The 26,718-nt window shown below is 40.9% G+C and overlaps 1 protein-coding gene and 1 long non-coding RNA gene across 4 annotated transcripts in view; one reads left to right on the top strand and one right to left on the bottom strand.

Moving 5' to 3' along the window:
• LOC142651961 (uncharacterized) overlaps positions 1–25,891 on the top strand; it is a 76,382-nt gene extending 50,491 nt beyond the window's left edge. The window contains exon 2 of the long non-coding RNA XR_012847745.1: positions 25,599–25,891. This is a non-coding gene — a long non-coding RNA (uncharacterized LOC142651961). The remainder of the gene's footprint in view (positions 1–25,598) is intronic.
• The window catches only part of OSBPL3 (oxysterol binding protein like 3), a 141,500-nt gene that overhangs the window by 30,064 nt on the left and 84,718 nt on the right, over positions 1–26,718 (bottom strand). For 2 of the 3 annotated variants that reach the window (XM_075827271.1, XM_075827272.1), the window contains 7 exons: positions 25,612–25,715; positions 21,568–21,663; positions 17,557–17,710; positions 13,692–13,816; positions 9,011–9,112; positions 5,449–5,583; positions 2,931–3,024 (listed from right to left, as the gene is read on the bottom strand). In XM_075827271.1, the coding sequence (XP_075683386.1) occupies positions 2,931–3,024; positions 5,449–5,583; positions 9,011–9,112; positions 13,692–13,816; positions 17,557–17,710; positions 21,568–21,663; positions 25,612–25,715 (810 nt within the window). The remainder of the gene's footprint in view (positions 1–2,930; positions 3,025–5,448; positions 5,584–9,010; positions 9,113–13,691; positions 13,817–17,556; positions 17,711–21,567; positions 21,664–25,611; positions 25,716–26,718) is intronic. The other variant, XM_075827273.1, reaches the window with a different exon arrangement.

The following is a 26,718-nucleotide window of genomic DNA, read 5'->3' as shown; positions in this document are numbered from 1 at the left end:
TCACATAACGTTTCGCAATTACAATTCCAGGTGATAGAACACATACCGGCACCTAGGAGAGGCGGGGATAGGATTAGGACACTAAAACGCAGGGAGGCCTATTGGATCCACAGATTGCAGACATTAGAACCTCGAGGTTTAAATAGGGAATACGAAGTTAGTAGTTTCCTATAGTATCCAATGTTCCGTTGATCTGAATATGATATCCATAATAACAAATGCCTTTTTTTATTCCATAACAGACACGCTGATTTGACATATGGTATACCACACATCTTCATCCGGTCCTTCCCGACTACGGTATCCTTGAAAATACTGAGTTTAGGATTGAGTATTCTAGTCAACTATATAATACGTAGTGGTAACACATTTTTTTTTTTCAGCAATATATTGTTTATACAGATTTATAATATCATACAGTATACCCCAGCTGCATCTACATTATTATATCCAGTACCACTACCCATATACAGACCAGTCGTATCCGCCTTCATGTTACTCTATCTGTCCCTCTTAGTCCATGTGAATTGGCGTTATTCAACCTGAGAGCCTGATCTAAGGGAGCACATTGCCTGTAGTTAGGCACACTCCCACAACGGCGCTATATGTAGTGTTAATAACCTACAGTAAATATGGTCAGCTACCAGTAACATATTCTTAATAACAGAAGCAGTAATTGGTGCTCATTCAGGATCAAGAGACTGTATATCGCCCAAACATATGCTATTACTGCTAAATCCAATAGCCCTAACTACATCTGATCGGCGATAAAAATCTAACATGGGAGTGAAAACACCGCCCCTTACAACGGCGTCACACGACACACCCCTGTGTCATGGCAATTCCCTCTGAGTAGTGTGCAGCCGAACACACACTCAGACACGCCCACTTAGTTACGAGCGGCCAATCACGTGCATAGGGAACCTCCCATGTGTCATGGCAACTCCCTCTGAGTAGTGTGCAGCCAATCACACACTCAGACACGCCCACTAAGTTACGAGCGGCCAATCACGTGCATAGGGAACCTCCCATGACCCGCCCCAGACACAGGACATTTAAACTGCAAGAATAATCATTGCAGTTAGCGCCAAAAACGAGCGGTAAGCCGCGATACGAACAGCAGTGCTCATCAACAGGATACATCCACGCCAACAGGGTTCCAGGTAAGGTCATTGCAATGTTTTACTACCTGCCTCCTGCCACCATCATGCATCAGATACAACGTGCACACTGAACAGGACAGCCATTATGCAATTAGGACAAGAAATGTTTATGTTAAACAACATCTGACTAGATAGCATCAATGGGACAGTCTCCTCAAGCCGTACAGGCTCTCTATAGTATGTTAATACGGCCAGTACATTAACAAGCATAACTATTTACTTTATATTATGTGGTGCATCATGTTTATACTGATTATCTCTCACGCAATGATTTTTTAAGTTATTTTTCTGAGCATGGGTACCAGATTGAGGGAGCATCTACAGGAAAACTTGCATCTTTGCACTATATTCGTGCACTATGTACTCCACAACTCTGTTTCCAGCCACAGAAGTTGCGGACATCGTTTGGATTATTGCTGTTACACTACAAATATACCCAGATGTATTTCTTTATACGATTTTTGCTTGTACTATATTTGGAGCCTTGGATATGGTGCCACGGATATGATGTCTTCCGTCTGGCATACACATGCACATACTTTTGATTGTTTATATCTTTTTTACATCAAATGTAATCCTAATATGCATAGATATTGATGAAGTATGAATCATGTATGTGTTGTGCATATTCTGTTCTTGTCTTAAATTTATCTTTATTTTATCTTTATTTTTCTATTTACTATTTTTCTCTTTCCAATGTAGCATTATTATTTTGTGTTATAAGAGATGATACATATATTGTACCAAAATGATGCCTAGATATTTATGTGTAAAAATTTTTGTACACCTTTAGTGCCTGACGAAGGTCTTTTTGGACCGAAACGTTGCACTCCGCCCATGGCATTTGAATACAATACAAATAAAATGAAAGAAGTTTTGAATCATATTTGTCTGTGTGCCGAATACTTCTCTACATACAAATTTTACTCAGTTTCAGAGCTGCAGCTTCTATGTATCCTCAGCTAAATATGCCAATGAGCTGGTTTGAAGACGACTCCTGTGTGTCTCTGACACCTCATTTAAGACTAACACAGATAAAATCAACGTTTCTGTGTGCTTCTGACATTTTACCTAAGTTGAATACGGAAAAAAACGAAGTTGATCAATTTTGATTTTATCAGCATTTACGTTAGATGAGATGTCAGAGGCACGCAGGAGCATGTGCGGTGCAATGTAGGAAGGGGTTAAAGTTCTTTAAGAAAGAAACATAGCCCTGACCCTAATAAAATAATATTATGAAATGAATCAGAACAGAATTTTTTATTTTTAGAAAAAAAAATATGAAACAGTTATGCGTTAACTAAAGTTGTCTGCAGACATAAATTCACAGCGATGTCCAAAACACCTGTCCGGGCTTGCACAAAGATATAGATTTTTTAGCAATGGTTAACTTTAGGGTATCATGTGCCCACAGTAGCCAATTAAAAATTAAAAGTGTACATAAAAATACATGCAGTTAAAATGTCTAAGCTTATGTTCACACAGGACAGATTTGTTGTGGATTTTCAGAATAAAACTGTGGAAACAAAAGTACAGGATTAGGACTATGAATGTGAACAAGGTTTTGGTTAAGTTCATATCCGTGTTGGAGCCTTTGTCAGGAGCCCATTGCAGATCCGGTCAAAAATGCCGGAAATAGCACAGCATGTTGTGCTATTTTTTCCAATAAAACGACGGACACCCATACTCATGGAAACTATTAAAGTCAATGTGTTCATCTGGCACCATTGGTGTCCGTCATGCCACGAATCCGGCACAGTGACATACCTAAAGACTGTCTTTCATGGTCAATGTCATTACTTAGATTGTCCTCTGATATGTTATCACTTATATCACTGACGTACGAGTCATCATCTGATACCTAGGAAACAAACAAAACACATGCATTAATGACCGAGTGCAAGGTATAGCAAAGACTGCTATATAACTGATAAAGGGGGCATGGAATAAACAGCAAAAATTTCCATTTCCCCAGGGCACAATCACAGGTCACTTCTTGATTTCACCAATAAAATGTTTGGACCCCTGTTCTTGCGATCGGTGGGGTTCCCAGTGGAGGGGCCCCCAGTGATCAGACAATTCTCAACTATCCTGTGGACAAGTGATAATTGTCAATCCTGGTATGACCCCTTTTAAGGAAAACTCTAAATTGCTCCCTATGGTTTTAGAAAGTTTAAAATACAGCAGAGACCACTTTGATAATTTCCCTAATATATTTTTGTAAGCAGCCTTCTAGTAGGAATTATGCTTTAAAGTGCAGCTATGGATTCTTGTACAGTATCTAATAGGTAAGTCTGAGAATCTCTGTACTGTATGGATTCCTCGGAAGCAGAGAAGGGACTGCGGGAAGATAGTCCAGACGCTGCAGCAGGACAACTGGCCGGAATGGCGCTTGTAACTAAAGAGCTGGGGGTTTAACTTCACTTTGCTGTCAAGGCCTAAAAGATTAGTTCCAACTATTATCTTAGCTCCCACAATGCACTGCCCTCCTGTAACAGGGAAACAGCTGAATAATGAATGTAGCTTTAGACATGAAACTAACTCCGAATAACTATAGTAAAGTATTTGCACCTTTTATACAAATTTGAACTGTTACTACCAACCGGTTATAATATAACCAATAAAATATATACTACAAAATGTACGTATATACTGGTAAACATGACCACAATTCTTCAGTTCCCATAGCAACAGATTTTGCCTGGGGTCGACAATCTTGGATTGACATGAAAGGGAAAACAACATAGACTGTGGGGAGTCTGATTAGACAACACAGTAGACAACATGATCATTTCTACATGCGCTATGGAACAGGATTTTGATAAATTTGGCATAAAAAAATACAGCACTATTAATAGAACTAGCTCTGCACAGCAAATTTGGATGTCACGTCTCCGTAACCAAGATAAAATGACATCACAGTTTATGACTTCTGTGAAAATTGACTTTTTGTGCTTAGCATGAGGAAAATATTACAAAGAATTTAGACTCCTAAAAGGTAACAAGCGCTGTAGTTTTTACATGAGAAACAAATTATTTTTTTCTATCGATATTATTGCTTGCACTTACACAATATATTTCTCATTAGAACTTTAAACCATTTTGATAAAAATTATTAAAGCGAACCTATCGCATTGAACACGCAGTCCCATCTGCTGGTAGCATACGCAGCATGTCATACATACAGAGATCGCCGTCAGTCACTGAGTTTGACCCCGTCCACCAAGAACTCCACACTTTTTCCCCAGAGTCCGCTGCATCAGGATAATATTTGATTCCGCCCTGTCCTTCAGGATACACATCCAAGCCCATTATCAGCTCATGCAGCCTTCAACTGAAAAACATTTCTTAAATCTGGTCTTTCCTCAACTGCAAGTCACCAAAAATGATTGTATGTGTCATCATATCCCGCCTAGATTACTGGAACTTCCTTCTCTGTTGCCTTCTATCGAACCTCTTGCATCTCTCCATTGTATCCCCAACTCCGTTGCCTGGTTAATCCACCTCTCCTCTCTGCCTAGCTACGCATTGCCCAGCACATGCATTTTCAGTACATAAAATACTGCATATCAAATGCAGACAATGACATACAAGGTAGTGCACAGCCGGTCCCCTCCATACACCTCTGCCCTAATCTCCCAATACCATCTACCACGTAATCTCTGGTCCTCGCAAGATCTACTTCTCTGCTCCCCACATCTTTTCCCAAGATTTCTCCCGTGCATCCCCTATACTTTATAACTCACTACCCCAACACATTAGACTCTCTAAATATCTCATCTATTCAGATGGTGCCAACAGATAGGACACCATGTTCAATGGGACAGGTTCACATTAAAATCCTCAGAGTCCTAAACCATCATAAAGGAAGAACCACTCTCTTTGTAGCTCTCCGCTCTAGCTAATGGGGCAGTCTCCCAAGAAGGTGTTCTAAACTCTATGACATCCACATGTCCTAATTGACAGAATTCAGTGCTTCTATATATACCTCCGCAGAACACCTCAACAGTTCACCCCTAGCCCATAAATAAATAAAAAAATCTGTATATTGAAGTTATATTCTTCACAATGATTTCTACAGCTCAGCAGCACTTTTCATACTTTTACATAATGTTCTGAACATGCCAAGACTAATGGGTGAAGTTTACTGTATATGGTTTGGGAGATGGTTAATGCCAATTCAAAATGTCCAGACACATTGAGTAGAAATAGAACATGTTCTCTGTATCTGCTCTCAAACCAGCCCTGATAGAAAATTATTTAGAAACAGAAATAAAACACCAACCTCATTTTCAGATGAGCTCGAAGACAGTAGAACTTCCTGAGCATCAAAGAACTCTGTAAGGGAATCTGTGATAGACCGGCGGCTTTCATTTGATAACTGATGGACCAGGGGCTTGTTCCCCACACAAGGGGTCTCCTAATAGTCATAGGGTGAAAAACAAATTATTATTTCATTTCTATATGTTGTTGCCAGTGTCATGAATATCAGACTGGAAACAAGAGAAAATTCACTATCAAGCACGTTTCCCCAGTATAGTACCAATCTGCGAAAAAAGAACAAAAAAAAACAACAAAAACATAAAAACAAACTGATGCTGGCAATACAGTGTAAAAATGTAAAAACAATGTAAAATGTAGAATTAGTTATATATTATTACTGGGTTGCAGTGTAAAAAATTTTATATATACCGGAGAACCATCAGCAAGTAAACTAGCGGTTACCGACTGTTCTTATTTTTTATATATAGATTTTTTTCCGTAAAATAAGTGTACAAGGATATACTATACTGAATGGGATGTGGGTGCAATTGGGCCAATATACGCAGCGTGTGATCCCGGACTCCTATTCCCTTTAGCCCAGTTGGTAACACATCAAAACAAGGCTCAATTGAAGACCCTCTGTCCTAATGACTCAAACAAACTCACGCTTTACAGGTCAACTTTTTTTATTTACTATGATCTTGATGGATCTTATTTAAAATTCAAATGCATTAATTTCCAGTAGGATTAGTTTTTTTGCAGGACTAAAAAAATAAAAATAAAAAAAAGTATACCAATTCTTAGGTTCCTTAAAGATTGGCTTTTATTGGACAGAAAAACATAGATTTTAAGAAGCATGAAAAATAAATAAAATCTCTCCAAAAGATGACCTCTTTGAGGAGACCTTCCCAAGTTCTAGACCCAATTTTTCTGTGACGGATTTTCAATTTGCTTATTGGCCCCCTTCCTTACAAGTAGCGCCCCCCTAGAAGGCAATTTTCACCGAATTTGTGGTTGGTCTTTTCAAAGACGTTTTACTGTATTTAGTTGAGAATTGAAAAACAGATTAAAACAGTTATCTTCTTGTATTCTGTTGTCCAATGGTTTTTAATAAGATTGCAAAAAAGTGCCACAAGAGTGATCCTAGCCTTAAAGCGGTCAACAAACCTGAGCCTACTTGTTGACAGTGTCCGCTAACACCACATTTCATGTCCACAGAGTAAAAATAAGAGAAAACAGAAATGCTATATTTTACATTTGCTTACAATACAGTCCGAACAATATTTGTAAGCTTTCTCCCATTGGGACTCTTCTTGCAGTCAATGTTAACCTCGACATGTAATGTATACGGAGAAGGATTTAGATTTCTGTGGTATGACCATTAAATTATACACAACTAATGACTATGACTTGATCCCCAATATTCAAGTAAATATATAACTAATAAAAAATAAAATGAAATTCAGCACTTACATCGGACAGGCTCACATATATCCATTTTCTACTACCACAATGACACAGAAATCACTCAAGCTGTATGTAGGTCATGACTATTTCACGTTTAAGAAGCCAGCTCTACCATTTCTAGTTTAAGGTTATTATTCCTCATCCTCTCTGCCATACACCTGAGGGGAATCTGGTCTCCGGACACAGGGACAGGAAATCTTAATGCTTTTAGTTGTTTTATAAAAAGGATGGTGGATCTCACGTAAAACTAATCTTCAGGCCATCCCTTAATGGGACCTGGCGCAATAAATGATTGATAGGACGTGACAAGCTGCCTGTACATAATAAAGCCTGGGTTCTTATTTACCACATGAACAGATTCAGTCTTCAAAGTCTCACAAGTGGTTAATGCCTTTGTAACCCGAATGAGGTTCGGTTTCTTATAACAAAATATAGAGAATTACTTCCATAAAAAAAGTGTTATCATTGGAATAGCTCGTGTTAGCTGCAGGAACATGGTTTTAATATCCATGAAGGGATCTCTATTTTATGCTAGCTTGTAGTCTTCAGTCTATTGACAAAGAGCCTATATGGATTTGCATGGCAACATCAGAGAAGGGTCTCAGTAATAAAGGGTGACATATATGATAGAGACATATCAAAAGATTGGATCGGTGGTGGTCCAGGAGCTAAAACCCACACCGTTGCTGAAAAGAGGGTGCAGAACCGCTCAGCCGAGCGCTTTGCTCCTTCGACTGTGATCAGTGCTCATCATCAGGCTGAAGACGACTCGCTTAGAACGTGTATGTAAGCCGTTTTCAGCTCGACAGGGAGCGCCGATCACAGCCGAAAGTGCAGGGCACTCCGTTCTGAATCTTCATTTCATCAATGGTGGGGGGGTCTCCGCACTCAAGCCAAACTTTTGATATGTCTCTATGACATATCAAAAGTTTGATGAAAGTGTAGTTACTCTTTAAGCTTAGGTTTAGTGTACTTGCTTGTTTTTACACATGTTATGTGTTCAAACCCGATTTTATTTCATACGTACAGCGCAGTGAGAATAATGGAACATTAAAATAAACAATTCTTATTAAAAAAAGATTCTATATTATGGAATCGTAAAACAGTAACGGTTATAAGAACTCAACGCTGATTAAATAAAATGTACAATGAAGCCCGTTTCCATATAAATATTAAAGTTAAAGCGGTTGTCCGCTCTAAATAGTTCCTTTTTTATTTTTTGAGGGTTCGCTTTAGAAGCTATTCAGAGTGTCTCACACTGCTGGGACCTCCAATGATCATCTAATCTTTGAGGGAACTTGGAAGCAAGTAACACCATCGTAGAGGAAACTAAGTATGACACCGTTCTTTTTTTTAGATCAATGGGCTACATGTAATAAACGGACGTACAGGGTCCTCCAGAGTGAGAGACACCCTTTGTAGATGTTCAGCCCTCTGGCTAATAGAACTGCCTACAAAAGTGTGGGAAAATGGGTTTTCTAAACCAGACAACCCCTTTAAGGTCCAAAACAGAACTTAAAATGGCTTTAATGCAATCAGTATTTGGCAAATGGGCTATATTGCTGCTATATAGACAATTAATAACCAGAAAAACATGTAGTAAAGCTGCAGAGAAGCTTTGAGGATTTACATTTTACTATACAAAACAGGTTTAAAGATGTAAAATGAGAAGAAATAATAACATAAAAGCAGAGCAAAAACACCTAAAAAAAATTACATCTTGATGTATATTTATGTTCCTACTCTCCTTGAACACAGGTTAGCAGGAATAATCCCACCATCCTAATGACGAAAAGTAAAACTTTGACCAGCTTTCACATAGCCCAGCTTCCACATAGCCCAGCTTCCAGCCAACAGACTACATCAAACAGACAGAAGATAGCGAAGGTTTTTCTGTGCACACATATATAGTATATTAGTACCAGCAGGTTTACTTCATGTATGAACATGAGCAGAAACGGAAGCTTTGTCTGTATACGTACGTATTCCTCAAGAAGGCATTGCAGCCAGACAAGTTATACCCCAGAGGTGACACATATCTATGTACACTTTTTGTTCCAGGGGCCAATAAGACTTTTTTGTCTACAAAATTTTTCAAGAGGGAGATCTCCACCCACCTTTACGGGACTGCACTTTGCACTAGAGGTTGAATCACCAAGCAAAGAATCAGCATGAATTCTGTGTAAGCGTTCTTTAAGTTCAGCATTTTGTTTTACGGCCTGGAATAATTAAAAAATATATATATACAGACAGTAATAATAAAATAGAGGAAGAACGGGTAAATTTTGGGTTGTGCCCATAGGAAGATATGGATACACACATGATTAAATGGCTTGAAGGTCCAGAATATACACTGTTCTTGTCACATTAGCAGTGTAAGTGTACATAGTATTGTGCTTCTTGCAAATGTTCATTAGTGGGACGTGTAAAGTGTCAAGCAGCAAAAGCAGGAGATATTGAGGGCCTCATACATAAAAACTGTATACATCAAGTGTTAGTGTTGACCACTTCATTAAAGGGGTTGTCTGGTTTTAGCAAATTAATGTTCTTTTTGCAAAAAAGTGTTATACAATTTTCGAATATACTTTCTGTATTAATTCCTTATGGTTTTCAAGATCTCTGCTTGTTGTTATTCAGTAGGAACCTTCATTGTTTACTTTCAGTGGATACAATTCTGTCTATTGTCATGTGAGGGGCACACAGGTGCATGGATCGTTACAGTTGCAGGGTCTTCTATCTTCCAACGATCCCGGCACCTGTGTGTCCATCACATGACCATGGACAGAACTTTATCCACTGGAAGTAAACAATGAAAGTTCTTACTAAATAACAAGCAGAGATCTTGAAAACCATGAGGAATTAATATAGAAAGTTGTATAATTTTTAATTATACAAAAAATAACATTAATGTGCTAAAAGTGGATAACCCCTTTAAACGTTTCATTTCTCCAGTGCGGGAGATGACTTGTTGCCTCTCCTGACATACCCGTTTTAGTAAATACTTGTTATTTCATAGGGAATACCATTCTGGAGCATCTTTTCTCAGAGCTTTGTACTGTTCCATTCCTCTGTTATTCATCCTAGAAATGTATGAATAAATTGCTAATTGGGTAGTCTCCCTCGGTCAGCACTGATTGGACATTGTCAGTCTGGGTAGGGACACACCCCCAACTGGTAATACCCAGTTGTTAATTTATTTATAAACTTCTAGGAGGAATAACAGGGTAATGGCACAACAGAGGTCGAAGAAAATATGATCCAGAATTGATATTTTATGAGGAATACCATTATTTACTTAAAAAGACATGTCAGAACTGCTGATAGATCCTCTTTAAAAAAAAATATAAAAGATCTGATTTGTTGCGATGATCAACACTTACTTTTTTGTTTGCATTAATTACTATACATGACAGACAAGAAAGCAGATTAGGGGTTAGTAGGAAAGGATACCTACACTATGTGGCCAATGTATGTGGACATCCCTGCTAATTATACAGATCAGCACACAGCCATGCAATCTCATAGACAAACATGGGTAGTAGTCTACTAAAGAGCTTAGTGACTTTAAACATGGCAGTGTCATAGGATACCACCTAACAAAATTTCTAACCTCCTGGATCTGTCCAGGTCAACTATAAGTCGTATTATTGCGAAGTGGAAGTGTCCAGGATAAAGAACAGCTCCGCCATGATGTGGCAGACCGCACAAACTCACAGAGGAGGGCTGCACACAAGTGCAATGCCAAACGTGTATTAAGCAAACCACCAGTGGACTCTGGAGCAGTGGAAATGTGTTCTCTAGAATGGTGATTTTCATTTTCATTTCACTATTGGGCAGTTGGAAGAATCTGGGTTTGGCGGATGCCAGGAGAACGCTACCTAGCGAAATGCATAGAGCTTACAGTAAAAATGTTTGGAGGAGGGGTAAATGGTCTGGGGCTGGTTTTCAGGGTTTGGGCTAGGCCCCTTATTGCCACTGAAGGGTAATGTTAATGCTACAGCATACAAAAGGCACTTTCCTTTAACACCCTCCTATGCAGACCATCTGCAATGTATTTGGTTATGATATAGGTGTTACCAGTGGCTGTAATTTGTGTCGTTTTTAACATGTGACTCAATAAAAACATGTTTTATATGCTGAATATTTGTGGTCATTTAACACATTCTTCATTGGTGATCATCACCATTCCAAGACATTTTGGACAACTGTAAGTTTCCAACTTTGTGGCAACATTTTGGGAAAGGTCCCTTTCTGTTCCAGCAGAACTCTGTTGCTGTGCGCAAAGAAAAGTCCATAAAGACATGGTGTGATTAGTTTGGTGTGAAGGAACTCGAGTGGCCTTCCCAAAGTCCTGGCCTCAACCCCGTCCAACACCTTTGGAATGAACTGGAACGCTGACTGTGAGCCTGGTCCTCGCGTCCAACATCAGTGTCTGACCGCACAAATGCTCTTTTGGCTGTGGCCACAAAGTCTCACAGACACACTCCAAAATCTTGTGTAAAGCCTTCCTAGAAGAGTAAAAGCTGTTATAGCAGCAAAAGGGGTCCAATTAGAATTTTAAATGAGGTTTTAGAATGGGATATCGAAAAGCTCACATAGGTGTGATGGTCAGGTGTTCACATATTTTTGGCCATATAGTGTAAAAGTAAGTTAATGCTGGCAGATTACTGCTGACCATACAAGTAAACATCCAGCCTTACAAAGTGATCCCACTTTTAGAAGTATTCCCATCTAAAAATGGCATATCACTAGGATATACCATAACATTTTGATCTGTGGTGGGCTCTGACCAATCAGAGCTTATTCCTTGCACAGCGCCACTCCCGGCCACCCCTATGCAGGGGAATTGCAATACAGACCTTTTCAAGTGTTGTTATTCCCTGCACAGCGAGTGGCTGGGAGCATCGCTGTGCAGGGAAAATCTATGAAGAAGCCAATGCGTACGCCCCCCCCCCCCCCCATCAGAAAGCATCCAAATACTATACCATTACTTAACTCCCATAGCCTGACCGGATGTAATAATTTAGCAAAAAGTCAAGCAATATATGAGGAGATATTCAGTTCTACATTGGTACTGCATGAGAACATGTTCAAACATTTTAAAGAATCTCCACATGATCATGAAACCTTCACTTTTGTCTCAGAAGAGAGAACGTCTGTATTCCTGCAGTTTTTTTCCATCAAGCACAAAGCAGATGAATTAAATTTTCTACCATACTAAGTGATGGCATATTGCTAGAATATTATTATACAAGGAGGAGGAAAGGAGTTGGCACGGTCAATTCAGACACGTATATTTAAAATGGAGATTCCCAAATGGCATTATCGACATTAATGGACTTTGGCAAACATGCATGCCCACCGGGTACTCATCGACCAGTACAGCACATCAAAGCTTGAATTTAAAAATGTAGACGGAATCAAGGCACTCTCACCGACTGTGGCAATGAATTTCTTTATTCAAGATCTTTTGCTCTATTCGATGTGGAGTCAGCCTACGGCCGTTTCGCGTACACACGCTTTTAAGGCCCTGATGTCACTTCCTTCCCTGCTTGTTTTATATCCACTCACAATAAGTGTTTACATAGCAAACTTTTACATCACAGAGCAGAAAAGTGCACAACACATAGTATCAACTTGTACAAAATAGCCATTATATAACATAAAACTAACAATACGTTGTTTCCATTAAAATATCACTGTCTAGCTTAGAAAGGCACTTTGATTGCTCCGGTCATTATTGCTAGAATATGCCATCACAATCTGATCGGATTGCTGTAACGAGTACTGAACGGGGCTGTGATGAGGTCTCCGCACAGCTCCTGACATTGTGGCATTGTGAAGAAGCCCTTTTCAGTCTCGATATTGGCTTGGGGTATGGGGGAGCGCTGCTGTGCAGGAGAAAACCGTGAAGGAGTCGCATCGCTAAATCAGCGATGCAGCCCCTTTATTCGCAGGATCAGTAGGGGTCCCAGATATCGGATCCACACGACAAACATAGGAAATTAACAAATGACAGCACGAAGATGAAGGCAGGAATTGCCCCACCTGTTTGCAGCAGCGATCTGGTCGCTCATGCAAGTCACTCTCCATTATAATATCTATAAGTTAATATAGTATAGTACTGTAAGCTTTCTGCCGAAAACAGACGACTGGGAACTCCCATTCTCTGTTACACAGAGCAGTGTATGTATGCAGAGTGTTTGGTAGGAAAGCAAAGCGCATGCGAGGAGCAACGTACTGTACACACTGTAAAGTACACATATTAAAAAAGAAGGGAGTCAGGGGCCACAGGGTGAGCATTCAAGGGCCACATGTTGTCCACGAATTGAAAAACCTGCAATGGTGGCGCTTCACTTTAACCACAATTCTACTACATGAAATCTAAAGGTAAAACAGACCCGGCAGGTCTTATTGACTCCAAAAACCCAAAAAGATTTTTTTTATTGTAGCCAAAGATACATTACCTTCAACCAAGTATAAATCTGAATCTGCTGAGACCTGTGTATTGCATGTATTAATTCACTAATTCTATAGGTTACTCTTTTCTGTAAGCTATTGATTATACACCGAGATCTTTAGTTTGTTCACAAAACATAGTTGCCTCTCGTAGACATAATAAAAACATTGATCATATAAGCAAAAAGAATGAAAATCATAATCCATGAGTCGCATTAAAACATAATCACATGTAAACCAATTAAAAAGCATCATAACCTTTAATAACTTTCAAAAAATAAATGTGAGGATGGAAAATGATCCATCTTGGTGGAGTCCACATATACTGTACCCTCTTACCGCTGCTAAGGCATTCTGCAAACCCAGAATTTGAGGGGTCGGGGAAGAGTCTTGCTCTAATAGCTGCTTAAGCTTCTCTCGCTCAGCGAAGACTGTGCTGTAAGCAGACTTTAAAGTGAAATAAGCTGTAGAGAAAAAAAGTGGATATCAATGTCAACTACTTTATTAAGCCTGAACACAATAAGACAGAGAGGCACATTTATCAATAGTGTCCGAAGCACCACATTTGTTAAGATCAATTCATTTAATTGGCAAAAATTGCTCCAAATGCAATCAGAATTGGCACAGCTTACCGCGTCCTAGACACATTTTTTCTTACGCCACAGTATGGTCGTCATACATGTATGTCAAAATTTTGCACCAAAAATTTTGTTACTCCACAATGATTATTGAAGGTAGTTGGCCCAAACCCCTTTGAGACAACTACAGGGTGATTCAAAAAGGATGGTGCAAAATTATAGCCTCGGTATTCATAACCGCGAGAAAATAACACAAATTTATGTGAAAAGACACACTATCCAAGTTTTATCTATACACTATAAACGTTCAAAGTGATTTCCATAGGTGACAAGGCAGATGTCTATGCGGTAGTCCGGTTCTGTCCAGACGTGTGCCAGTATATCCTCGGACATGGACTCCACTCTTTCAGTGATGAGTTGTCTCAGGTCGTTCAGATCCTGTGGCTGGGGGGACAGATACACAGACTTTTCCCAAGACAAACACCCAGTGGTTTCGAATTGCTTTACCCAATGCGAAATGCAGTTTCTAAGTGGTGCACATTTACCAAATTTGTTCTGAACATTTCTTTGTACTGTCACAAAAGACCCCGTTCTTGCAAATTCCAATACTCAAAAAGCTTTTTCTTTATCGATGCCACCATATTATGTCACACTATGTAAGCACATTTAAAATTTGGCTCTTGAAAATGAAAGCTGTGCTGTGATTGGTTGCTATGGGCAACTAAGCCAGTTCTGCTTTGATTTTCAGTCACTGGCCATTTACCACTGATGTTACTTTAACTACAGGCCTTTACTTTTGCACCATCCTTTTTGAATCTCCCTGTATTTTAAAATTTGTACATGATTAAAAATGGCAAATGTCACGCAAGTTATGCCACTTTTCATATGATAAATGTGTCCCAAGCCATCGAAATGGGTTGTTGCAATGTCAAATCCATTTTTTATTTTTTTTGTCAGATCTCCTATGCAGACAATACCAATGACCACAGCACATTTTCCACACTGAAGAAGCCAAATGTTCTGATTCATTGCCCATTAATTCAACTGTAACCTAGTATAAATAAAGCAGAGTCAAAAAGTTCAATCCTTCATTTTCCACAGTCACCTATCAATGGTACATCATTAACCAGTACCTATAGGGCGTTTACCAGGCACACAAAAGCACTAATCATTGAGACGGAGCTTCCATGTGCTACAAATAGCCAGAACATACGTGTGAATGGTAATGTGTGAGCGCAACAATGTCGGAAGGAATTTTATCTTGTGTGAGTCTACAAAGGCAAGGTGAAAATAAAAAGAAAAGGTATTAAATTGCAGTGATCTGTGTTATGGCAGCAGTCAACAGATGAAATCACTCCACCGTAGCACAGTAAATAAAAATGTGGACGGACATATGGACTATGGACTAACACATGGGCCAAATTTATGTAACGTGCACAATTTATTCCCGAATTTGGATTTCAGGGTCTGGACTCCAGCATGGTTCACGTGGTCCCAATTGATCTCACTGTCATATACTATAACTGAACAAATAATAGTAACTAGAGAAGGTATTTCAATACCTTTACATGCAAGGTAGTACAGAAACGTTGTCCAACTTAATAGAATTTTAAGGATTCACATGAGGTCTCAATTTTATTACAGAACGATACATTAGGGTTAATGATATTTACCATGCTGGCTTCCAACGGATACCCAAAACAAGGGGGATAATCCTTTGTTCGCTCTCTGCTTATGAGTCCAGTGGGCGGTCCTACTGTGATTGACAGTTCTGTCTGCATTTATGCTTACACGGGGACGACTGTCATTTATTGATGGAGACTGCCCACTGGACCCATAAGCCCAGATTTGAGCAGAGAATGTAAATTAATATAGTCCAAGTTATTCTAAGTATTTTTCCACAAAGCTATACATTCAATCTACTTAGCTCCTATAAATAGGACTGCATTTTCAAAGAACAAAAAAGCCCTTTAAGCCCAGGATCACACATGCAGTTTTGGGGTAATTTTTTGGGGACAAACACAGGACAGTTTCCCTCCTTTTTGGATACACTGCTTACTTTGACTAAAAAACAAACAAACTAGAAATTGCACCAAAAACTGCATCAAAACACTGTGTGTGATCCTCAAGAGCAGCACTCTCCTAGACTTTGTAGCCCATGTTCATTTTTGAAAGTCACCCTTTTAGGCTCGAAAACAAACCTGTCCCCAATGTCCCTAAAGCATTGTGTATGTTGATCTCAGGGATGTTCCTGGTAGCCAAGGTAGTCATCACACCATCACAGCAAAAGAGCAATGCCCTTGAGTAAGTCAAGTTTAAATGATTGCAAATCATGGACAACGAAGATACTTAGAATCATATTCTCAGACAATCGCCCACATTTACTAATACTGTATAATAGACAGTGTAAACTTAGACCAGGCAGGCACAAATTGCACCAAATTTTTCACATTGGTGCATTCTGCAAGATTCTGCCATAAGTTTGTGCCAGTTCTTGGCACACATTGGAACATCTTAAGCTTCACCCCCTTTACTGACAGGCCATGCCTCTGTTTCGGAACACTTTTAAAAGTGTCTAGTGAGGTGCAAACATCAAAATTTGCACCCAGACACAGTAGTAAATCTGCCCCAATGTTTGTGTGAGTTTACTTATTTTTGGTCTTTGTATTGAAACATTTTAATAAAACATACTAAAACAGTTCATAAACATCTGGCCCTTCATAGCAGCACCCAAATTCTGGTGTATATTACACTAGTGGATTTTTATATCTGTGGCATTTACTACATTAGAATAAATCCTGTAAATCAGTGGCATTGGGACACAACGTTAAACTAAATGTCCCTCTTAACAATTTTGTTATTAGGGGCAATATACTATGCAGAGTAATTTTTTTTTATATCTTTATAGTGGTCAGAGCTCCAGTTTTCTGATACAGAGCTCCAAATCGATTCACCCGTCAAAGCGAATGAGTCCGTGAAGACGATCGGCTGCCACTCGGATGCCATCAAAAACGGCCCGAGTGGCACAATGGTGTGCAAGAGGACTTAAACATCTTTAGTGATATATTTATATTTATACCAGCGTAGACTTTCAGATCCAAAAACAAAAAAATACATTTCAAGGGTGCACATTTACTTTAAAAGCTATTTTTTTTTATTTTTTAAATAAATCAATGTTTTCTTTCAAACAACTTTTTAATCTATTTGTATTTAAAAAAAATGACAGTTTTTGAGATACAGCTGCTTTGTATCCTGAATGCATAGTAGCTGTATCTTGCTGGCAAAGCAGAATCTGTCAGGTCAGCAGGACTGACGGCTTCAGTGAACGCTGACGCAGGATCCAGCTGTTATCGATCACATCTAAGTTCCTGTCAGAGACATGCGGGACCAGTGTTCACCAAAGCCGTCAGTCCTGCCGACCTGATTTGGCTTTGACCGTAAGATACAGCTTCCATGTGTATAGGATACATTGAAGTTGTATCTAAAAAAGTAAAACATTTTTTTAATAAAGAACAATTTAAAGTTGTTCAAAATGAAGTAAAACATTGATTAGAAAAAAATAATTCCTTTAAAAGCGTAAATATCTTAGACATAGCGGTCTATATTGTAACCATGGCTTCTCCTACCTTTGTGTGTAATATGACACAAATCATCCTGCATCTTGGAGAACTCCGAGCTGTCGGATCCGCTGGAGTATTGTTTCTCCTCTGTATAATCTATGGTGGAGAGGTTTGGGTTGGAAGCATGCAATCTTATATTCCCAGCAAAGGCTGGTGGTACCTAAAATTAGAAACGTTGGGACGATTAATCCATAAAGAGTTATAAATTGGCTTTTTTTCTGCTTGGACGGAGATTACATAATACAAAAAATGGAAGCTGGGGGATACACTGGCGCGAAGAAACATTTTTCTTACCTCGGTTTTATGTAACAATTAAATTTTGTGTGCGAAAATAAATCCTTAGGAACAATGGATTTATTTACAGGAGCATGGGAAGAGTAACAAGCAACATTTCTGATCTCTTGCAAAACACTACAAGCGATAATGGCAGAAAAAGTCTACAGTTTATATGACGAACATAAAATCGACATCAAGGAGCTGCAACCTGTGGCGCTCAAGCTGTTGTTAGCCCTCTAAGTTAGATATAATTTGTCAAAACAATCTTCTCTGTCAACTAGTAAAAAAAAGTTATCTTGTTGGCTGATAAAACTTGTAGCAGGTAGAGAATCTCTAAAATTTGCAAGCAACCGGGCCGGTTTTAAAGGGGGGGGGGGGGGCAAACTTGACAACTGCCCAGGGCTCATGTTTACTGGGGGGGTGAAAAAAGATAGGAATACAAGGAGCAAACTAAAACCATCCAGTATTATATAGTAGTGTATGATATTTGGGAATTGAACTGCAATATTATGTGGGGAGTATATGGAAATATGTGGGCTCTGTAAGGGAGTACTGCATATTAGGTGGGCGCTATATGGTGGTATTGTGTAGGATGTATTATCTTTGCAATATATGGCAATATTATGTGGGTTGAATTTAAGAGAATTTTTTTTAACACCTTCCCGACATTTGTCGTATGGATACGTCACGGAAAGCTAGTGCTTCCCGCATTTTGCCGTATCCATATGACAAAATGGTGGACACCGGCTCAGAAGCGGAGTCGGTGCCACCATTCCGGGTGTCGGCTGCATGTTATAGCTGACACCCTGGGGTAATGGCAAGGACTGAAGTTTGCTCCGATCCCTGCCATTAACCCCTTAAATGCAGCTGTCAAAAGCGATCGCTGCATATAAGGTGTTTGCAGCTGATCGGCACCCCAGCAATGAAATTGCCGCGATGCCGGTGGCTACAAAGGCAACCGGAGGTCTAACACTTGCCTCCCAGTATGCCTAGTACGAAGACTTTCAGGCCCCGACCAGAGGCGGGCCTAAAAGTCTTCCATAGCCGCCAGCAAGATGGCGCCTGCTCAGGAGCTGAGCCGGCACCATCAGCTGTGGATGTCAGCTGTATGTTACAGCTGACATCCACCTGTAATGGCAGGAACCAGAGCAAGCGATCGAAAGCGATCGCTGCATTTTAGTGGCTGGCAGCAGATCGGCAGCTCTGCCCTGCAATAGCAGGACTGCCGCTATGGCAACAAGAGGCCTAACAATGGCCTCCTGCTTTGCCATTATGGAAGCCAATTAGGCCCCGCCCGGAGGCGAAGCCTAATCGGCTTGCTGTCAGTGAATGACGGATAGATCTAATACATTGAACTACATAGGTAGTGCAATGTATTAGAAAAAAAAATATGACAGTTGGATCTTCCAGTCCCCTAGTGGGACTACAGAAAAGTGAAAAAAAAAAAAACAAACTAAAAGTTGTTCCTTATTCCCAGCAAAATTCCCCAAAAGTGGATAAGAAAGGACATTTATCAGTGCGACACTGGCCTGTGCTGAAAGGATTGCTTTACAGAGTAAACATTTATGGATTATTTTGTTTGTTTATTTTACCCCATTATTATACCACCTGACTATGTCCCTGATGTAATCTGCCCAGCTTACATTTACCCGCACATTATAAACTGAAATACCAGTAAAACTCAAAACAAAACTACTACCAAGCAAAATCCAAGCTCCAAAAGGCGCTCCCTCCCTTCTGAACCCTACAGCGTGCCCAAACAGCAGTTTACTTCCACATATATAGCATCGCCATACCCGGGAGAACCCTTTTAACATTTCTTGGGTGAGTGTCTCCAGTGGCACAATTTGGGCATGGCATATTTGCCACTGAAATGGCATATCTAGGGAAAAATTGAAATCTTTACTTTGCACCATCCACAGCGCAATCATTTATGCAAAATATCTGTGAGGTGAAAATGCTCATTACACCCCTTAATAAATGCCTTTAGGGGTGTAGTTTCCAAAATTGGGTCACTTCTCAGGGGTTTAGTTTATTATTTCACATCAGAGCCCTGCAATGGTGAATCAATACTTTGTAAGTCGCCAAATTAGGCCTCAAATTAGCCTGATCGAATATCCAGCAAAAGATTAGGGCCACATGTAGGGTGATTCTAAAACCGGGAAACAGCATAATAATTAGAGAGCACCACATATTGGCATATCTATGCAAAACATCCCATTTTCACTCTGCAACATCGAGTACACACGAATTTCTGAAAAACACCTGAGGGGTTAACATGCTCACTAAACCCCTAGGTGAATAACTTAAGGGGTGTAGTTTCCAAAACTACTAAAGCCCTTCCGTGTGCCAAAACAGCAGTTTATGACCACAAATGGGGTATTGCCGTACGCTAGAGAAGTTGCTTTACAATGTTGGGGTGCTTTTTTTCCTATATTTGTTGAGAAAATGAAAAATTTTGAGCTAGAGCTATGTTTTATAGAAGAAAAGGGATTTTTTTTATTTTCACTGCCAAATTCTAATAAAATCTATGAAACACCTGTGAGGTCAAAATGCTCACTACACCCCTAGATGAATTCCTCAAGGGGTGTAATTTACAAAATGGGGTCACTTGTGGGGCGTTTTCACGGTTTTGATCCCTTAGGGGCTTTGCAAATGTGACATGGCCTCTGCAAACCATTCCTGCTGAATTTGAGCTCCAAAAGCCAAATTACGCTCTTTCCCTTCTGAGACCTGCCGTGTGTCCAAACAGCCGTTTATGACCACATGTGGGGTATTGTTTGTATTGTATTTGTAAATTGCTTTACAAATGTTGCATTGCTTTTTCTCCTTTAGTCCTTGTGGGATATTTCTAAAAACTGCAGAACCTGGGCAATAAATACTGAGTTGTGTTTCTGGTAAAACCTTCTGTGTTACAAAAAAAATGGATTAAACATAAATTTCTGAAAAAAATATATGAAATTTATAAATTTCACCTCTACTTTGCTTTGGGTTAAGAAGCTTTCTAAATTTTAAATACTTTGAGGGGTGAAGTTTTTAAAATGGGGTGACTTATTGGGAGTTTCTAATATATAAGGCCCTCAAAGCCACTTTACAACTGAACTGGCCCCTGTAAAAATAGCCTTTTGAAATTTCCTTGAAAATGTGAGAAATTGCTGCTAAAGTTCTAAGCCTTGTAACTTCCTAGAAAAATAAAAGGATGTTCAAAAAATGATGCAGTCAATGTAGACATATGGGGGATGTTAATTAGCAACAATTTTGTGTGGTATAACTGCCTGTCTTACAAGATGATACACTTAAATTTAGAAAAATGCTAATTTTTCTCTAAATTTTGGTGTTTTGCACAAATACTGAATGTACCGAGCAAATTTTAACAGTAACATAAAGTACAATGCGTCCCGAGAAAACAATATCAGAATCGCTTGGATAGGTAAAAGCATTCCAAAGTTATTACCACATGAAGTGAAACATGTCAGATTTGAGAAATGAGGCTGTCAGGAAGGTCAAAAGTGGCCAAAGCGGGAAAGGGTTAAAATGGCAAGTGGGGGAGACCTACTTTGCTGATTTGCAGGGCCTGATGTTCTATGAAACCGGTCTGGCAAGAACCTATATTTTTGGCTGCCTCCAGTTTTAGGTCTCCAGCAAAACTTAATAGATATCAACAGAGAACAATAAAGCATTTGCTTAGTTCTGAATATGTATAGCAGTCAATGGACCAGTGAAGAGAACGTAAACGGTTACCTGTAAGGAGCCTTTCGAATCTTTATTCCCGCCTTTTGTTCGCCACTTCTTTCTGTGTATTCCTTTCTCTTTCTTGGGACTGTCAAGAGCCCCAACCTTCCAAAACACATTAAGAGCCGTTATTAGTAGAACAACATCCTGGACGCTGCTAATTCTTAGCAAGAAGTAGCTGCATGTTATAAATTTACAAAACCACAAACCAAAACCCCAGTCTACACTATTGAATTACACAGTCATAAAAGGCATTGTCATTATGTGTAGAAAGGGTTCTTAATAGTGATACATTAGCGGGATCTGGCAGTGCCGTATTGTCTCTGCATTATAAATTCCATATTTAACAGACAATAAAACATGAGCTCTCAAAGCATCAATGACCGATAAAGTACCATTTGCATTAAGTCTAGGTAGACTTTAGCATAAGTATATTTAATCATTGGGGTCATATAGTTCTTCATAGGAGCTGTTTACAAAAAAAAAAGTAGGATATTTTGAAACAAAATGTTTGTAGATTACAGCAGTGTTTTTTATTTAGAAAAACGATCATTTTTGACGGAGTTATGACCTAGATTAGCTTTATGCTAATGACTTTCTTAATGGACAACTGGGCGTGTTTTACTTTTTGAACAAGTGGGCGTTGTGGAGTGAAGTGTATGACGCTGACCAATCTGTGACCAATCAGCGTCATACACTTCTCCCCATTCATTTACACAGCACATAGTAATATTAACTAGATCGCTATGTGCTGTCACACACACACACACACACGTTACTGAAGTGTCCTGACCGTGGATATACATTACCTCCAGCCAGGATGTGATGTCTATTCAGAATCCTGACACTTCGCTAACGTTTGTGTGAGATTTACAGCAAATCAAACGTAATCTCGTTTTAAATTATAGTTTACAGCATAATCTCGCGAGATTACGCTTGCTTTGCTGTAAATCTCATACAAACATTAGCGAAGTGTAAGGATTCTGAATACACATCCCGTCCTGGCTGGAGGTAATGTATATTGGTCACTGATTGGTCAGCGTCATACACTCCTCTGTACAACGCCCACTTGGTCAAAAAGTAAAACACGCCCAGTTGTCCATTAAGAAACTCATTAGCATAAAGCTAAAATAGGTCATAACTCCGTCAACAATGATCGTTTTTCTAAATAAAAAACACTGCTGTAATCTACATTATAGCGCCGATCACATTATGTACAATATAAGCCACTTATAATGTGGTGACAGAGCCTCTTTAAGATCCAGATACAATTTGACAGCCTCACTTAGCACTGGCGGGTGCAAGGGAACATCAGTTGACTGCCCCATCATTCGGCACTTTTCCTGTGATGCAGGCAGGGTGATGAAGTCATTCTGCTGGTGCAGGTGGTGACAGCGTGAGGACAGGGACAGGTGTATTTGTGGCTGTTTGGCACTATCTACAGGGGGCAGATATGCATCAGATTTCTGCCGTGAAAAATGGCACGAGTGGCACTCGGTCGTGTGCAACAGACATTATGGTTACAAGACCCGGACCTCCATGCCACACTGCAGTTAAAGTGAACAGAACCAGGGTTCTACGGGGATCTAAGTTTGTGTCACTTGAACCGCAGGGAGAAGGGCTACACAGGTGACAGTGGGGGCAACTTATTAAGCCTGGAGTAAGGCTCTCAACTATGCCAGTCTGAATTTGCTGGTTAGTGTGTGCCATAATCCCTAACAAGAAACATGTATGTTGAGTAATATGGTGCAGGCGACTGAACAATGCAAGGTTGAGTCAGAAACATGGTAGTGGCAAACACCATATATTATGTAATTTTGACAGAAAACTGACCTAATTGCATTAAAGAGCACCTATTGGCTCTCCTGACATGTCCTGTTTTGGTAAATACTTCTGTCCCCCATTAAATAATAATTCTAAAACATCTATACTTAGAGCTTTGTGTGGTGCCATTCTTCTGGTAATCCTCCTGGAAATTTATGAATAAATAGACAATTGGGTGGTACCATTCCCCTCAATCGAATGTGTCCTTCTACAGTCTAACAATGTCCAATCAGTGCTAACCATGTCAGACTGTGTTCACCCTTTTGACAACGGGAACGGTAACATCCTATTGCACAATTTATTCATATATTTCCATGTGGCACAACAGAGGAACTAAGAAACGTTGTTTCATTAGTTATTTCATTGGGAATATAAGTATTTACTAAAACAGACATGTCAGGAGAGCGGATAGGTACTCTTTAATAAATCTCCCCCATTGTTAGAGACGATGTTGTTCGGACCGATTAACGGACACAAATGGCGCTTTAAGTTGCGGTATTTCTGCGTGTGCACGCATACTTTACGTTATCATGAACAGTGTGTTCAGCAGATTAAGGCCTCATGCACACTTACATCACCGTTTTCACGGCCGTTTTTGACGGGTCCGTGAACCCCTTTTAGCGGCCGTGTGCACTCCTGTGTGCCCGTTTCCGTGCGCCGAGCATGGTACTGTCCAGGGTGCTGAAAGAGTTAATGGGCTGCACTGATCGCCGGTAACCCTTTCAGCACCCTGGACAGTACATGCTCGGCGCGCGGAAAATAAAATTTTAACGTAATAAAAAAAAAAAAAGTTCATACTTACATTCCTCCTGTCCGGCCTCCAGCGATGACGTTCAATCCATGACGCCGCTGCGGCCAATCACAGGCTGTAGTGGCGGTCACGCCCATCAGGATGACGTCAGAAGGCCGGCCTCAAGGGATGACGCTTCATCCCACGTGACCGCCTCTGCAGCCAATCACAGGCAGCAGCGGCCTCTGCAGCCAATCACAGGCAGCAGCGGCCTCTGCAGCCAATCACAGGCAGCAGCGGCCTCTGCAGCCAATCACAGGCAGCAGCGGCCTCTGCAGCCAATCACAGGCAGCAGCGGCCTCTGCAGCCAATCACAGGCAGCAGCGGCCTCTGCAGCCAATCACAGGCAGCAGCGGCCTCTGCAGCCAATCACAGGCAGCAGCGGCCTCTGCAGCCAATCACAGGCAGCAGCGGCCTCTGCAGCCAATCACAGGCAGCAGCGGCCTCTGCAGCCAATCACAGGCAGCAGCGGCCTCTGCAGCCAATCACAGGCAGCAGCGGCCTCTGCAGCCAATCACAGGCAGCAGCGGCCTCTGCAGCCAATCACAGGCAGCAGCGGCCTCTGCAGCCAATCACAGGCAGCAGCGGCCTCTGCAGCCAATCACAGGCAGCAGCGGCCTCTGCAGCCAATCACAGGCAGCAGCGGCCTCTGCAGCCAATCACAGGCAGCAGCGGCCTCTGCAGCCAATCACAGGCAGCAGCGGCCTCTGCAGCCAATCACAGGCAGCAGCGGCCTCTGCAGCCAATCACAGGCAGCAGCGGCCTCTGCAGCCAATCACAGGCAGCAGCGGCCTCTGCAGCCAATCACAGGCAGCAGCGGCCTCTGCAGCCAATCACAGGCAGCAGCGGCCTCTGCAGCCAATCACAGGCAGCAGCGGCCTCTGCAGCCAATCACAGGCAGCAGCGGCCTCTGCAGCCAATCACAGGCAGCAGCGGCCTCTGCAGCCAATCACAGGCTGCCGCGTCATACAGGAAGGTCGGACTGGAGGAAGAAGAGGGACTCGTCACCAAGACAACGACCGGGTACGTATGAACTGCTTTTTATTTTATCTTTAATCAGCAGCCTATTTTCTCTATCAGTTATTGATAGAGACAAGTGGCTGCCGATTAGTGTAATATTTTTCAAATGTTTTGTGCCTTCAGTTTTTTTGACGGCCCCATTGACTCGCATGGGCCTCACAGTCACGGAATCCCGGACCAAAGTAGGAAATGCTCTACTTTGGATCGGAACGGAGCAACGGACCGTCAAAAAAACTGTAGTGTGCATGGCCCCATTGAAATGAAGGGGTTCAGGGTGCTATCCGTGACAAAAACGGATAGCACCCTGAAGAAAAAAACTGAAGTGTGCATGAGGCCTAAATGACATTCAGCATGTGTAAAAAAGGCAATTTTAATTCCTAAAACTGTAAATCTCTTATTTGAAAAGGTTCTCTGGATACCTGGATGGCATTTATTGCAGGTGCAGAATATGTCCTATGAAGAACCTCCATGTTTTGAAGAAGTTGACTCATTTCCACCAGATAACTGTGACACTGTGAAAGGTCTGTGGAAGGAAAGAACACTACCGCTGTAAAATGCTACCCTGACAAGTTATTTCAGACAAACAGCCCTGAAACCTTCAATTGCCTACTTGCTGAGATATGTATTCCCTGCCAAAAACATGTATACAAATGGTGTTCAACAAAAACAGCAAATAAAAAACAAAATAATTGCATTAAATTGTCTGAAAATAAGATCACACTTAACTGTAGCCTTAGGGCACATTCACACAGTATATTTCTTGGAACAAACGGGACAGCACCCAGGACCGCATCTGCCATGAGGCGAGAAGAGTCTCTGGTCGCAGGGTGCAGCCCGACTCAAATTCCAGGTATTAGCAGCTGTATTGTGCAATGCTACCTTCATAAAACGTCTTATGCTACCTTAAAAGTCCCCTCTCCAGCCCCCCTTCCCTACTTTTCACTCAAATATATTTTACTGCTGTAATATGATACAGGCAGTGGGGATGTGAGGGAGGGGGTGGGGGAGAGTGTCCGCAGGCACAGTGTCTGAGTGGGAGCAGGAGAAGTGCTGGAGTGGAGACTCTCACCCCATCAAGCTGCTGAACCTCTGGACCCCTATCACTATCATACAGTAAGTGCATGTGTGTACATGTGTACTTTATACATTATATGTGATACTGTGGTTACTAAACCAGGTATTGCTACTTTTTGGCAGTGTGGGCAGGTGCCAAGTCCTGCTGGAAAATGAAATCAGCATCTCCATAAAGCTTGTCAGCAGAGGGAAGCATGAAGGGCTGTAAAAATGTCCTGGTAGACGGCTGCACTGACTCTGGACTTGATATAACACAGTGGACCAACACCAGCAGATGCCATGACTCCCCAAACCATCACTGACTGTGGAAACTTCACGCTGGACCACAAGCAACTTGGATTGACGCCTCTCCACTCTTCCTCCAGACTCTGGGACCTTGATTTCCAAATGAAATGAAAAATTGACTTTCATCTGAAAACAGGACTTTGGACCACTGAGCAGCAGTGTTGGTC

This window comes from Rhinoderma darwinii, chromosome 5 (genome assembly GCF_050947455.1).
Source record: "Rhinoderma darwinii isolate aRhiDar2 chromosome 5, aRhiDar2.hap1, whole genome shotgun sequence".
Taxonomy (NCBI): Eukaryota; Metazoa; Chordata; class Amphibia; order Anura; family Rhinodermatidae; genus Rhinoderma; species Rhinoderma darwinii.
Note: the sequence above shows the minus strand (reverse complement) of the source record. Positions and strands in the feature narration are given on the sequence as shown.